This window comes from Vanessa atalanta, chromosome Z (genome assembly GCF_905147765.1).
Source record: "Vanessa atalanta chromosome Z, ilVanAtal1.2, whole genome shotgun sequence".
Classification (NCBI taxonomy): Eukaryota; Metazoa; Arthropoda; class Insecta; order Lepidoptera; family Nymphalidae; genus Vanessa; species Vanessa atalanta.
Genome location: NC_061902.1, coordinates 833,455 through 848,451, shown reverse-complemented (window position 1 = coordinate 848,451; position 14,997 = coordinate 833,455). Strand labels below are relative to the sequence as shown.

At 29.8% G+C, this 14,997-nt stretch overlaps 1 protein-coding gene across 2 annotated transcripts in view; it reads right to left on the bottom strand.

The window, feature by feature from the left end:
• Window positions 1–14,997, bottom strand: part of LOC125076019 (bestrophin-4) — a 76,536-nt gene that overhangs the window by 19,987 nt on the left and 41,552 nt on the right. Inside the window, exons 1-2 of one of the 2 annotated variants that reach the window (XM_047687947.1) lie at window positions 9,898–9,941; window positions 5,407–5,457 (exon numbers count right to left, since the gene is read on the bottom strand). In XM_047687947.1, the coding sequence (XP_047543903.1) occupies window positions 5,407–5,424 (18 nt within the window). In that variant the 5' untranslated portion in view covers window positions 5,425–5,457; window positions 9,898–9,941. Of the gene's footprint in view, window positions 1–5,406; window positions 5,458–9,897; window positions 10,070–14,997 lie in introns of those variants that run through there. The other variant, XM_047687946.1, reaches the window with a different exon arrangement.

Genomic DNA, 14,997 nt, shown 5'->3' with positions numbered 1-14,997 from the left:
TAACCAGGCAGGTCAGCACATATCCCTACAACCGGTAATAAACAACACCGAAACATAAATTACTTCAACCATCATCTTGACGTAATTTTACGAATTACGAGAAAAAAAGTTAATCTTCAGTATTTTTTACCAACGGTTAAACAGAAAATCGACATGTCAGTATTGTTCGTTCGAGGACGGATGTTTATAATTATTATTATTTCTTGTGTCATCATTCAAGTAATGTATAAATATACACTTGAAACTGTGTTGTTTTATAAACTAGTTATTGTAACTGCACGCTGTGTTATTTAAAAAAGGTCAAATAAAATTAATTTTTGACTTGATATTACTCGAAATGTCAGTCTGAGTAGAAAAGGAGGTAAATGAGTAAGATTTTTATAAATAACCAAGAGTCAATTTTATTATAAAAAACATGTGTACGGATTTTGAGGTGTTTTCATATAAAACGCAAACATTTATTTAAATCGCAAAAGAGTGCAAACGCTTAAAGTCTAAAGTCATAAAAATAAAAAAAATGCTTTTTGCTAGACAAAGGTCTTTGAAAAATTTGAATAAGTAATTCAACTTTAAAAAAACATCAAATAACCATCTAAATATAAAAAAAATATATACTCAAATATGATTTGATTGTGTTTGTTTGCAATATCTTCGTTTTATTTTTTATTACTAAGTAAGTAATCGTTGTTCGCCACACAACGGAATGAATTTAATCTACAAAAGAAATAAGTATTGACATTTCATTCAAAATGGCGGCTCCTGTGACAATTCCTTAACAAAGATAACGTGTCAAATTTAAACTTAATATATTTATTTATATATTTTAAAAATGGTCTCACAACGTCAACGGACAAACCCATGTTTTAGAAGCAGTGACTGCTTTAAAAAACTAATAACGAACTAAATTATATGTCGTTAATAAACTCTGAAACAGACGTTGCATACTTTACCTTGAAATTTAATCTACGTTAAAAATCTGTACTGTTGATATAACCTCTAATAAAACGAATAATATTGTTCACAAAGAATAATTCATTCTATTGTTTAATGTAAATTAATTGTTTTCAACTAGTTTTTACTCGACTCTTTGCACGGAAAACAAATTGTCGTTTTTCTTAGAAATATATTTAACTGACTTCTTTGTATATAAATTTAGTTTGAATACAAATTTTTTAAAAATATTTTGTGAATTAGAAAATTAAAAACATTTAGCATAAATACTATGAATTACATATTTAGCAGTCGCTTTTGAATGCTGGACTGGAAACACTTGGGCTTTAAAGTTAAGAGTGGTATTTGAAAGCCTCGTCTTTTTGTTTCCACTAGTGACAGTGGGCTGGACAATTTTCGCCCAGGAGCGGATTTACGATTCAACGAGGATATGCTACTAGCATCCTCGACACCTTTCCACGCGGTAATGATTTGCAATTTAGATAATTCTTATTCAAAAAATTAAGTATATATTTGTTTCTTTTGGTTTTATGAAATAGTACAAATGTTAAGTTTAACTTAAAAATTCATACAATAAATTAAATTGTGCGTATCAAAACTATTAAATGAGTGTACCTATTCACGTCCGTTTCTTTTGTAATGCCTAACAGAAAAGACTACAGATCCAATAAAAATAAAACTTATAAAAAAGTAGAGCGCAATTCGTGAATATTTTTATTATATATATTTTTTCAATTAATAATTTATAGATATATTATTTTATAATATTTTAATATTGTTACATAAGAGAGCTGCGATGCGTCAACAGCACGTCCTTTTTGGTCTATATATTAATACATAGAGCAGTATTTATATATTTCAAAAATATATTGTATAATTAAGATTAAACATAAGTACTTAAGTTTTACGTTAATTTCAGTAATTGATATAGACAGTAATTGATTACATGCACCTACTGCTTTGTTTGTTAACGTCCGTAGTTCGAATAACGCGACGTTTAATGCAATAACAAGGAAACACGGTTAGCACGGCGTCAATCAAAATTCGCTTTTCAATTAATGCAACCGGCGTATACCCTTAACCTTTTCGTGGTCAGAAGTGATTATAAAATGTGAATTAATAGTTTCTTAGATTAAAAATGTATACTTTTTTTTTAAATAATTCATCCTGTTATTAAATTTATTTAATCTAAAATTGTTTTTAAATTCTTATTGGCAATGAGAGGATAACGAGATATAACTCGTTGAACTAAGTAAACAACTAATCTAAACTCGTGCTTCTAATAGAATACCTTCGCTTAGGTATTATTTTAACGAAATGCTCTAATTAGTTAGTAGAACGTCACAAGTAATCCTAACCTAGCCAAAAGAGCTCTCCTCTTGAAGAAAAGCATGATCAATTCTGAATGAATGCGGTTGGTGGGATAATTTTTTCATGATATTTTTCTTCATTGTCAAGCACGAAATGTTAATATCATATTAAGTACACGATAATTCATTTCTATTAAGATTTAAACCCGAATTTAATAAATAATTTCGCTTAATCAATTTATAGCTTTTTTCGTAATTTTTTTTTAGTAGATAATTTCGTAACCCTGTGATCAGAACGAGCTCTGAAATAAATATATACTGACCTATAGATGATTTTAAAGTTACGACACACATTTACTTTTAGGCTGAACCAACAACGATCTAAAGTTCATATATTCTTTCTAATTAGACATTTTTTTATCTCCTTGCAGAGACGACAAGGTTTTTACTTCTGCGCCCGTTTCGTACCAAAATGCAGTTTTTATATGAAATATTTTATTTACAAAATCCTTAGTAGCAATTAAATTAAAAATTTCTCTTTACAGACCCTTAGCAATATTTAAATAAAAAAAAAGATATTTATCAAATTTTAATCAAAGATAGATACCTAGATGCATTTGTTAAAGTTTTCAAACCCATTTATCAACGTTCTAATATAAAACTACTCTTTGAATTATTATTTCGGTAAAATAATTCGGCAAAAGCTATATCTATTATTAAAGTAAATATTCCGAAAGCATTTTAACCACATCCGCGCCGCGATACATCTTCCGTTACTTATTAGGTTGACAGATATTTCAGCGAGATGTAAATTTAGAATAGTCATAGTGTACATTTCAGTTCGTATTCGGCACGAACAAAGTTGCAGCCGTAACTCGGACAATAATATAAAATAATAATAGTTACACGCGTCATGTGTCACGTGCATCAAGTTTCGTGACAGTTTATAATCTGTCAGCTCAACCTTGACCGGAATGCAAAAACTAAGTTTACATTTCACTTTACATTAATTAAATAAAAATATTACAAACAATACAAGTGGCATAAAATTGACTTCGTTTTAAATGCTATGTATTGATGGCTCACTATATCGAACGTTTGAAGTTAATTTATTTGATTTTAATGCAACACTAATAACATTTCGGATGCAAGCCATGAATGATGTGGAAGTAAAATATTTGGGCTACCCCGGGAATAGCTAATATCTATCAGTAGGTAGTCATGTCTATGAAAAAAATTGTATATTTAATTAAGTCCAGTAACATGATGTTGTATGCAGATGCTTATAAGAACCAACGTGAGTTTTTTATTTTTGACCATATTTAATTGAATAAAAACTTTTTGGGCTGTAGGTACAGTGGGACAGATTAAAAGCATCACGTAGATTCTAAGACTAAGAAAAATGTTGCACGATTTCTTTCGTTCTTATTATATTATTATTTTTCCTTTAAGATCTTGTTGTGAAAATGCAGCCAATTCCGAGAATCCCGAGATTCTTTCTCGGAATTGTTCGCTAGGTATAGAAGATTTGCCCTCCGATTTGTGGCGATTATATCGTAAAAGCATTGTGTTTTAACAGTAACATCTTAAGGTTAGATAAGACAAATAAGATAAGCTTGAACGGTATTATTTAAAAAATAGACATGGAAATAGTCACCTCTACGATTCTGCTTTGCAACTAGCTCTTTTGAGACCATAGACATATGAATGCCAGCCTGTTTGTCGATGGCAAATTAACATACCGCATACGAATTGACTATGGAATGTATTGGCAATTATGAGATTCCCTGGTGGCGAGTCGCAGGTCTGGAAATTTAAATTTGAATGTATATGCATGCAACTCAGTTTATTTCGTTTTTATTAGAAACTGTTTCTTTTTTTCATATATTTAGTACTTCAACAATAAGTTGCGTAATACGTTTTAAGTCTTTCAAATAATTATCTTTAAATTATTGTAAATAATAGTCAAAAAATAATAATAATAAAAATAAAATAACATTCAATATCATTTATCTCGGCAAAATAAGCTAATTTCTAATGCACTCATTTTGAAATTAGTCGTCGGAAGTTATAAGATTTGAGACAATATAATATTTCGATTTCTTGATATGCTTACTTTAAGTTTGCCGGTCAGAAATTAAACACGCGTGGCTCAGCAGATTTCATTTTTTACTTTTTAAAAACATAAACGGGTAGTACGTTCTATAATTTAGTCTAGATTACTTAATATATTTTTAAATATATTTTTTGATGTTTTATATGAACTTCGAGTGCCTAACTTCAGGCTTCAGCGACGTTATTTCTACGTTCATGCGCTTATGATCTAAACTCCGTCAAATCTGCTCAGTGTAAAGTAAGATTGTTATTTAAAACCGAGCAAACACTACTGAGATTTTATGTTCTCGCGTTGGAGCAGCGAGTAACAAGAGAAGAGAAATCCTTTGCCCAGAACACCACTCCAGACTCACATAACTGAATCGTTCTCTCAAACTTAACAAACTCTGATATATATTCAAGCTTAGTGAAATTAATTTAATTAACGATTACAAACACTTAAAATTTAAACTTGGAACAAAGCTTAGCTACGTTACGTATGTAAAAGTTATATAACTCCAGAAACAAACGCAATTTGATAATATTTCCGCAACACATAGATACCTACAAACGAACAATAGCAATGAAACGTCGTTTTTACATGAATATATATGTCTAATAAGTTTGTATGTTTATATATTATTTTATTATCTAATAATTCAAACATTTAAGCTTTGACATTATATTATGATAGTTTATTATATATTTTATGGATCTTTTGAGGCTACGGTCATTTCCTATAGACGAGCAAAGTTAACACTTGAAAAATACAAATATAATCTTGTTGCATAAAACTATATAAAGTTTGGAAATGAGTATTTTAATACCGTGATAACTGATAATACATTAAATAACTAAATATTACACGTGAATCATTATATAAGCATAAATATATCGCGTACAAAAAATTGCAAAAACATAATATTTAATTAAAAAAAGAACAATAGCCAGGTCATATGATCGCAGATGCAAACATCTCACAAATGATAAAAACTTCGCATCGTGTAACATTCAAAAATTAATAATTATCAATTCCTTCATTATACTTTACCTTGTTAGCGCTTCCCATTCACAGTTCGGTGGACAGCAAACTATACACCATCTAAAAATATTTACTACGAAATATATATAAATGTAATTTTCTAGAACAATTTCGCAATGCAATGATTATTATAAATTAAAGGATAAAAACAGCAGTTTATATAATTGCCACCTAATCGTTACATTGTCTTCCCAAACTATGATTGAGTGGGATTTACGTTAATGTATGTAAATATATATTATATGGTCAAACGTCTGACGTTAAGTTTAAGAAGGGTTTATCCACCATGCTCAGTATAGTGTTGGTTAATAATTAGTCATACCTTCCTTGAATTCCTCAATATAATGACACTTTCGAGGATAAATAAAAAATATAAATTATTGTTATTTAATAAATACTTTTTGGTCTAAAAAAGGTCTTAGATTTAAGCATACAATAATTAAAAAATAAAACAAACAAATACAATGATGCAATATTTTGTCAAAAAAAGTTACGATGCAATCAAATTCAGCCTTGAAATGTCACAAGGTTTTAATTTAAATGTACTTAATCTGAAAACTATTGATTCTTCTTCGACGTATCATTGTTAGTTTATTAGTATTGACTCGGGTCGCGTAAAAATCAATACTATCTATAGGGGCCGCTAAAATGAAAAGTTAGCAATTTCTGTTTGTAGCTGTTTGGAATTCAAACATTGTATGTATAATTTTTGTTGATAATGTAAGTTTGTAAGATACATAATTATTTGTTCGACTACATTCGTTTGTAATGCCCATTTACGTACAGTAAAGACGCTGCTTTATATTCGTTTTTTTTCTTGTTAATGCCTTTTAGTTGCGCCAATATTGTTTTTGGTTTAATGTGAGACTTTGAAAAGCGCTTTAAATACTTGTCTCTCTCAATGCATGCATGCATGGATAGGTATGCCAAAACATATGTTGTCATGGACTGTATGTCTGTTTTATAAATATTTCTCCATTAACTACTGCATCTTTAAAATCAAGGAAAATCGAAATATTTAATTATAACCATACAGCGAACGTATCGACGTCCACTTATGTAAAAAAAAACTTGATGTAACACTTTTATTAAAATTGACTTATACCGCTTTGCTCGGCGTAAATTTAATTTAGTTTTTTCTTCGTTTAAATATAATTATGAAAGTAATATTCTATTCTATTTTATTCTCAAATGTTTGCAAATTTTAAACGCTTCCGCCGAGCTAAATTGTGTTACAAATATCCGTATTCGCAGAAACACATCGATTCGTCATATCTTAAATCAAATCTTATTTAAAATACTCATATTCCAATATCGTATTAATTTTTCTCTCTTTATAGCAAACCCACATAACTAAAACTCATTTATTTATGCAAAGCATATTTTACGTTATTAAGAAAACTTTAATTTAAAATATTTTCTGTGACTGTTCAACCGATTAATTAAAATGTTTGCGATGAGTGGCTTTCAGAATTCTTATATAGCAACGGTTGTGTATTTTTCATAACGTATTCTTAATTACATATGTCATTTTAATTCTTTTATATATTGCATCTTAAAAGTAATTCTAGCTCGCAATAACAGACACACCAAATAACATTAAATAACTTAAATGTCAAAATCGATACTACGATTTTTGCTTGAAATGCATTCCTATTTCGAACTTCGAACATACGATCGCAATAGAAAATATATTTTTAATTAATTTAAAAATATATTATCATGTCAAAACATCGCGTCCAATGAAATTTCGTTTATGATTTATTAATACTGTTTCAAGCTATTGATTCTTGGGTTGCAGTTGCAATAAAACTTTCAGAATAAACGTTCTTGCGTCAATACAGCAGTGCATTTTATAGTCACCTTAGTAAATACCCTTCATGAACACACTTATCAACGATAATTAAATATTAGCAATAATTATACTGATTCTGTTGTACGTAGGTCACGATTTCTAAACTATATTAATCTCTATCCTATTTAACGTACCCGTAGATAGATTTAAATACAGGATAGCAATACTTGTAGTTTTGGAAAATTAGTTCAGTGATTTATTTTAACTTACTTAGTAGAAACATAAATTAACAAAAAAAAAAACACAATTCACGAATCTTTATTTTTCTTTTGTCTGTTGGAAGGCTGTGTTATTTTAACGCAAGCTGTTGATTTGCGAACGAAATTGTTTGCATATCCAATACCCGCTTATTGTCCTACCGCAGAGTGCGCTTACCGTGTTTCGACATAGCGATGCGCTGTGGAAACAACGAATTAAATGATATGAATGTTAATACGCCAGCATAACAATCATTCAAATATTTAGATAGTCATTTGAATTGCTGACTTATCTCACTGAAAAAACACCTAGAATATTCTAGGTTATTTTTTTTTTCTTTCCTGGTAGAAAAGGCAAACATATTGCACTATACAGCTACATATGACACATTCTTGTTCGCGCAGAAAAATACGACCTTTTTCTCTCGATATGAATTTAATTTTACATTGCAAATAAATAATAATATATATAATTTAAACAACAGATTTAATAATAATCACATTACTCTTGCCTTAACATTATATATTTTTCGTGACATTTAAAAATATCTAATTATAGTTATTTGTAACTTGTTACAATTTTATTATTATGCGAAACAATTGTTAGTAGTTCCTTTGCTTTTGAGGGCTTTCTTTAACTGTTGTTCTAAATTCAAACTGTTACAGTATAAAAAAAATAAATCTTTATACGGTTTTATACGTGAACCATTGTTCATTACATTTAATAATAATAAATGCATAAAATAGGAAGCACTTGAAGGTTGAATTCGCTTTGTTTGAAATGAAATAAATTTTCGCATCGGCAACAATAAAAATATTATTGTTTAACATTCGCATGACATCAGCTAAGTTTTAAGTTGAAATGCTGTTCCTGGCAACTTTGTTTTGATCATTTACATGGACGGAGTGACACACGGAAAACTGAAACTCGTTTTATGAACTAAAAGTTTTTTTTTTTAAATAACGACAATCAGAAAAATTAACAAAAAAAATAAAAATACTACAATCATTATAATTTTCCCGTGTCTTAATATAAACGCGATTATACGTATATACATACATATGATATTTTTTTGTAGTAGGTATAAAAGTAAACTTTAAAAAAAAATATTTGGAATTATATAATGTATTGAGATAATTGAGTTCCATGATTATTAGAATCGACATATTATATTCAATTCATAATATTATAATAATAGGCCATGTCAATGTCGTCACCGAGTAACGTAGTGACGTTCGCAAAGAATAAAATTTATACATAGTATTGCGTAATGACATATTAAACCAAAAATTAACATAATATATGCAATTTAACCAACATACTGTTAAATTACGAGGTACCTATTATATTGTTACTTAAACATGCATATGGATGAATGTAATTATAATAAATACATGCAATGAATATGATTACGAAATATAATTAAGCTATTTACATGTAAAGGGCAAGGTAATGTAGAATGTTTTAACAATTTTGAAAGTTTTCTTAAAGAATAGTGTTACCATAATAAAGAGTTCCGAGGACGTGTACAGCCAGCATCAAAATTGTGTACATTGGAGATGATTTTTCACATTAGGTCGATGTTCAAAAATATATTTGATTTCAAATCAGGAAAACATTATCAAAAGTTACTCATTTTAACAAAATATTGCTCTCCTAGTCCGTTCTTCTATTCATACATTTGAACACACATGTATTCAAATTTAAGTTTATATTGGAAGATTAAAAGTGCACATATTTTTTATGCTGACTGTATTTAAAAACTGTAGATGACTGTTTATTAGGTTTGGCTCATTATCTCAGCGGGAAACTCATCTTTTGGATTGAAAATGTATATTAAATGTAGTTAAAAATATATATCAAATTTATGAATAATGGAATCAAAATACGGGTCGAATAGGGAAGGGTCATCCATATATATGGCGGAGGACATATTTTTAACATAGTTACTGTTACTGACGCTTTAAAACAAGCTCTGTCTGATGTGCTAATTGGGTTCAAGAGCGATGTAAAACATACCTTAAGTCTATTTGAAAGCTTAACGCAGCGTAGCGCCGCATACCTGTTGTTAATGTCACCACGTACATAATAGCAACCATCGCATCAGTATTGTTATTATAACGTTTTAAAGCAAATCGTTTATCAACTATGAACACGTACCCAGCTCAGTATACTCACACTGTATAAGTTCAATGAGTGTGTGGAAGTGTTATATTATATATTAACATTCCAAATATTATATTCGATTTTTATTTTTAAAGTTTTTGTGATAGTTATCATTTATATAATTAAATGCGTGTGTGTATACACATGTATGACACTTTACAAATGAATTAATTAACAAAATTCACTTTCAAAAATGTACTACGTAATAACGTATTGCTGATGTCGATGAAGGTCACTGATGGATTCTTTATATAGACTACCAGTGTGATTACTCTACTAACCGCTCCAGGTATCCCGGCTGAGATGAAGAGCGCCAGCGTGTCCGGCCAGGGCAACAGCTTGTACTGCTCCCACCACCGTTTCACCACCAGGCTGACGTAGAAGCCCAGAACGAACGACATTGGTATAGATTCGCTCTGCGCGCCGAAATACTGACGCACCTTCTCGAATATTCTGTAAGCAGACAAGGCGTTAGTTTAGGAACACATTTTACACAGTAAAATAAGTGTTTATACTATCTTTAAAACAATACTCTGCGTTTATAACTATATCAGATACCAAACATATCGAAAAACCAATAACTACAATTAAATAAAAGTTTTGACAGAATGTTGATATCGTTGTGAAACAGCGAATACTGTTCCTGGAAAATGTGTTATGTAAGATAGACTTTTTACAAAACATATCCAAATAAACGGTTTTTTTTTTTTTCTTGCGTTCGAATGCACATGACGTTTGTCGTCACGGCATACGATTCAGCCTCACATTTCTTTTGCGTGACAATAGACGCTTTACATACAAAATAATTATAGGACAAATATAAAAAAAAGTATTAGGAAAGTCTAGAAAATAGATTTATATGGAAATTCTTTCCTACAAAAATGTTATTATTATTCTTGCAAAAACAAAATTATTCAAAATGGCGGCCATCATAAAGTAACGGTTCGCTTTTCGATTCTGTTTTCTTATGTTTAATAATGTTTTTTTAGTATAATATTTCACAAAAATAGGTAATGTATTACATTTAGTGCTACTATAAACATGACAGTATTATCATCTAACTCGGAAACTGTGGTCGGATCGAATATCGTATCGAATAATATAAAAAACGCGTAGATGACAGACACGTAAAACATACGTACAACATGTATGTTGTTGTCGTATCGTAGCCGTATCGTCATGTTGTAAAGACGGTCCGTGCATGTTTTATAAGCTAGGAAATATAAGTATTATATCATAAGGCTATTCTATAACTTTCAAGTTCAATACGGGGACAATAACAATATTACTCCGTTTTCTATTGCAGAAAAATTTTCTTGATATTTCTTATCACAAACATTTGAAAAGTCTCGCGAGAATCGTCGTAACATGAAAGGAAAAATAAAGCGATTAAAAAGAAACATAGAAATTACCTTTTGACCTTTATTTACAGTTGAGTTAAAGTGAAGTAAATAATATAACTTGTTTACCTTCAACTAGTGCAAGGCAAAAAAGTGTAGCGTGTACATCAAATATTTAAGTCAAATTACATGAATGATTTTTGTTAATTCGTCAAGAGTAAATAAAAAATAACGATAAATAATATATATGAAAAAAAATCGAACGAGGACCGTGATCGTCGCGCGGCAAAAATTGACAGCATTGTAACTTCTATTTAGCATAACGTGATTTGAGTTATTTACAATTTATTTTCAAAACCTCAATAAATGACTAACAGCTTCAATACAATTATACACTTTAAACGGGGGTTATTAAAGTACGTTTCGTGTTTTGATTACGTCAGTACATACGAGTATGAATCGCTGTCAGATATTTTACCTTAAACAAGTTTCAGTGAGTATATAAACGACTATAATGATAATTAACGCGAGTTAATTAATCCAACGATTCGAGAAGATATTGTGTTTAACTATATATGTTTTTATTAAAGTCAAATATATGTATATTAAAGATCGATTTGAAAACCCGTCGTCGAAACGTATTTTCTAGATATGATTGTAGACTTGTCCCAAACTATTTGGGGTCATCGCAGCATGTCTTTTCCTTCCATTCTTCTCTTTTATTCGTCCTCTGATCGTTCACATCCATCTCACACTCGCAATCCATTTATTCTTAGGTCTTCCTCTTCCTCTCCATCGCTCACCACTCTTTTAGTTATATGGGTCTCCTCTCAGCGCCAAATGTCCATACCACTTCAAAGTAACTTTCTCTTTTGGCGAAACTTTCAAACTTTCGTCTAATTACGGATTTGTAGATTTTGTCCTTTAATTTGAGAGGACTCCGTGAGTCACACGTTGTTGCAGTGTATGTCACGTTTCAATCAGAATTTATCCGATTTGCAACGTCATTAGATATGATAAAACGCAGTTTCGGCATTGTGTTATTTTTGACAGGTCTGACAGATTATGACTCGTCCAAGTTTCTAAATCATTCACATCTAACATATTATATAACCATTTAATGTCCTGATTTACTTACATTATATAGAACTACTTTGATATTTTTTAATTAATCTACAAGAACGAATGATACATACCAGACTATAACATTTATTCTGTGCTCCATAAACAACCTTTATTAAACATCTGAATGGAAACAGTGTTGAAACTAATTTAATTGTACCTATACTATATATTTTAATTAGATACATCTAATTGCCATAACTACGTATTTCAAATGATAAAAAATACCTACTGAGTTTCTTGTCTTCTCGGTAGGATCTAAATTCCGAGATAACTTTACGTTTAATATAATTCTTTAAAATGACCTTTCAAATGTGCTTGTAAATGTCTACTTGTATATTGCATTTTGATTTTTTGAATACGAATGGCGAAGAGTTAATAAAGCTTTTATTAAGGTTCCTATATCCTTGTTTCTATATTATATTAGAGGTTGATAAGATATTTTCACGTCCGATAATTTTCATTTTTAAATTTTTAGTCCGATAATTTTTATTTTTTTAGGATAAGACTGAAGACTGACGATGATAACTGAGCTAGTACCTCTAAGCTGTAATAAAAAAAGTCGTTGAATTAGTAACACACCTAGTTTAGGGTCTTTGATTTTGACAAAAAGGACATTTCACATTTGAAGTTTGTTTTTAATTAATTAAGATTAGGGAGTGGAAGCTGTTTCGTAAGTTATGTGTACACAAAACAAAATATTGCAACTTTTGAGTTGCCAACACTTTTGTGCTGTCCTTGACTTACTGACATCATCTTGTATAATAATTGTTTAATTTAAAAAAAATAAAGAAACCGTTAGAAACTTCAAAACCGTAGGTCGAAAATAAGCTTTATGGAGCTAAAATATTCGGCTAACCTAATTCTAGTACTTACAATCACAGTGCGGACAAAATTGTAACAAAATATGCAAAATACAAAATACAAGTGTACAAGTGAAGTTCAAGATGATCAACTGTTGTCAAAGGAGGTCATATAGGACACAATATTTGAAATAAAATTACTTATCTATAACTATTAAAAGCGAGGATAAATTGAATATCAAAGGAATCAAAGCCAATTAGCATATTCCGTAAAGCCAAATATAAAATATGTAATGAAGCGGACGATGATGATAAATAAATAAGTGAACTGATAAGCATCACTTTAATTATTGTATTTAATGTTTCCCGAGTGTGTTATTTTAATAACAATAAACATCAACTCGTCGTATTATATAATGATGAAAATACGGATAAAATAAACACGTACACGTGTAACTCAGAACACGTGACAAAAATTCGACGGCTTCGGTGTATTGCATTTAATAGTATCATTTCAAAAATGATTTATTGCTAGTTGGGAAAACTTGTTAGTGCGAACATTTTATATATGTATTCTATAGAGACGAAGGTGAGCCGTCGATCATTTTGTACTAATACAATGGATAGACAAAGGAACTCCGCATTCTGACGAGAGATGACAATTTTCATTTAATCTATAGAAATAGACATCGCGACTTATATCATTGATGCGTTTATTTCGCAAGTGTGTTTGTTTGTGTCTTTTACCAATGTAAAATTTTTGATAGTTAGTATAGTTCTAGACTTCGTATTCCGATATTTCGCTCAGTCATACTAGTATTTAAATAAACGATTTAATCAATTATTGACTAGGATGTATTTTTTAACACGTGGAAAAGAAAAATAATATCAACCTTTCATCTTGACCTTTATTTAACGAAGAATTTAACGATGCAATTAAAAAATCATTCACTTCCGTATTATCGAATAATTTGGAAAAAATCTGAGTAGGTATATAAGTATATGTTTTAAAATATTCGATGACAAAACGACGATCAAAATGTTTTTCATGGGAAACATAGTAATATTATAAAAAATATATTTTTTTATTTTCCAAGTTTCACGCAACAACCGCTAATCCATAAAAAATAATTGGTTTGGAACTAAGTTGAAAAACTGACGATTCAAAAGCGTGCTTTCATTCAATATATTTGAATTAGTAAAAAAAAAAAAAAAAAAACAATATACTTTGCAATTTTAAGAGCATGATATTATTTTTAAGCGAATCGAAATATACACGTGAAAAAGTATGAGATTCCTTCACATACATAATCTATTCACCACGCTGATACTCAAACATGCACTGGTATTTACAACGTTGCTAACTAGTTTCATGCTTGAATTTCTATTTGATCGCTAAAACGTTTGTTTTCAGGGAATTTAATTGTATCCGGTGACAAAGCTCCCACAGACTCACGGAATTCTTGTCTGACTGCAGGTTCATAATTGTCCGAAGTCAATCGACTGGAATCTCAATTTTCAGTCAAAATCTAAAATGAAGGTGTTAGTAAATTTATGCAATTTTATTCATATGTAGCTATAGACTCTTCGAAACACACATTTAATTTGACAGGAGAGAAAATAAACCCGATGGTTAGTACGTTTGCCCATATTCAAAACAAAGTAAAAATAAGTAAAACTCAATATTATAAATATGCTAGCAATACTATTTTTATTGATAACTTTCCATTTACGAAATATCCTTATTTTTTATAGCGTTATTTGTTCAGTTATAAAACTGTTATTTTAAAGCAATTTTGTATCACTGAACATTCTTAAGCAACCTTTACCCTTTATGGTTTCCTATCTGTGATTTTAATGTAACTTAGATTTTTATTGAAATATCAACATTTCGATAGAAATACTTTGTATTTTCGCGAAAATGTCTAGTATGCATACCTGCGTCTTCTATCCCATTACCGAGACGACGTGTAACGAGAATACATGACCTTGATAATGTCAAGAGAGTATCTACTGAGTTTCTTGTTGGTTCTTCTCGGTAGAAACTACTTTGCGGTGATAGGTTTACATTAAATTCTACACTGTAACATGCATTTTCAAAAGTACTTTTATAAGC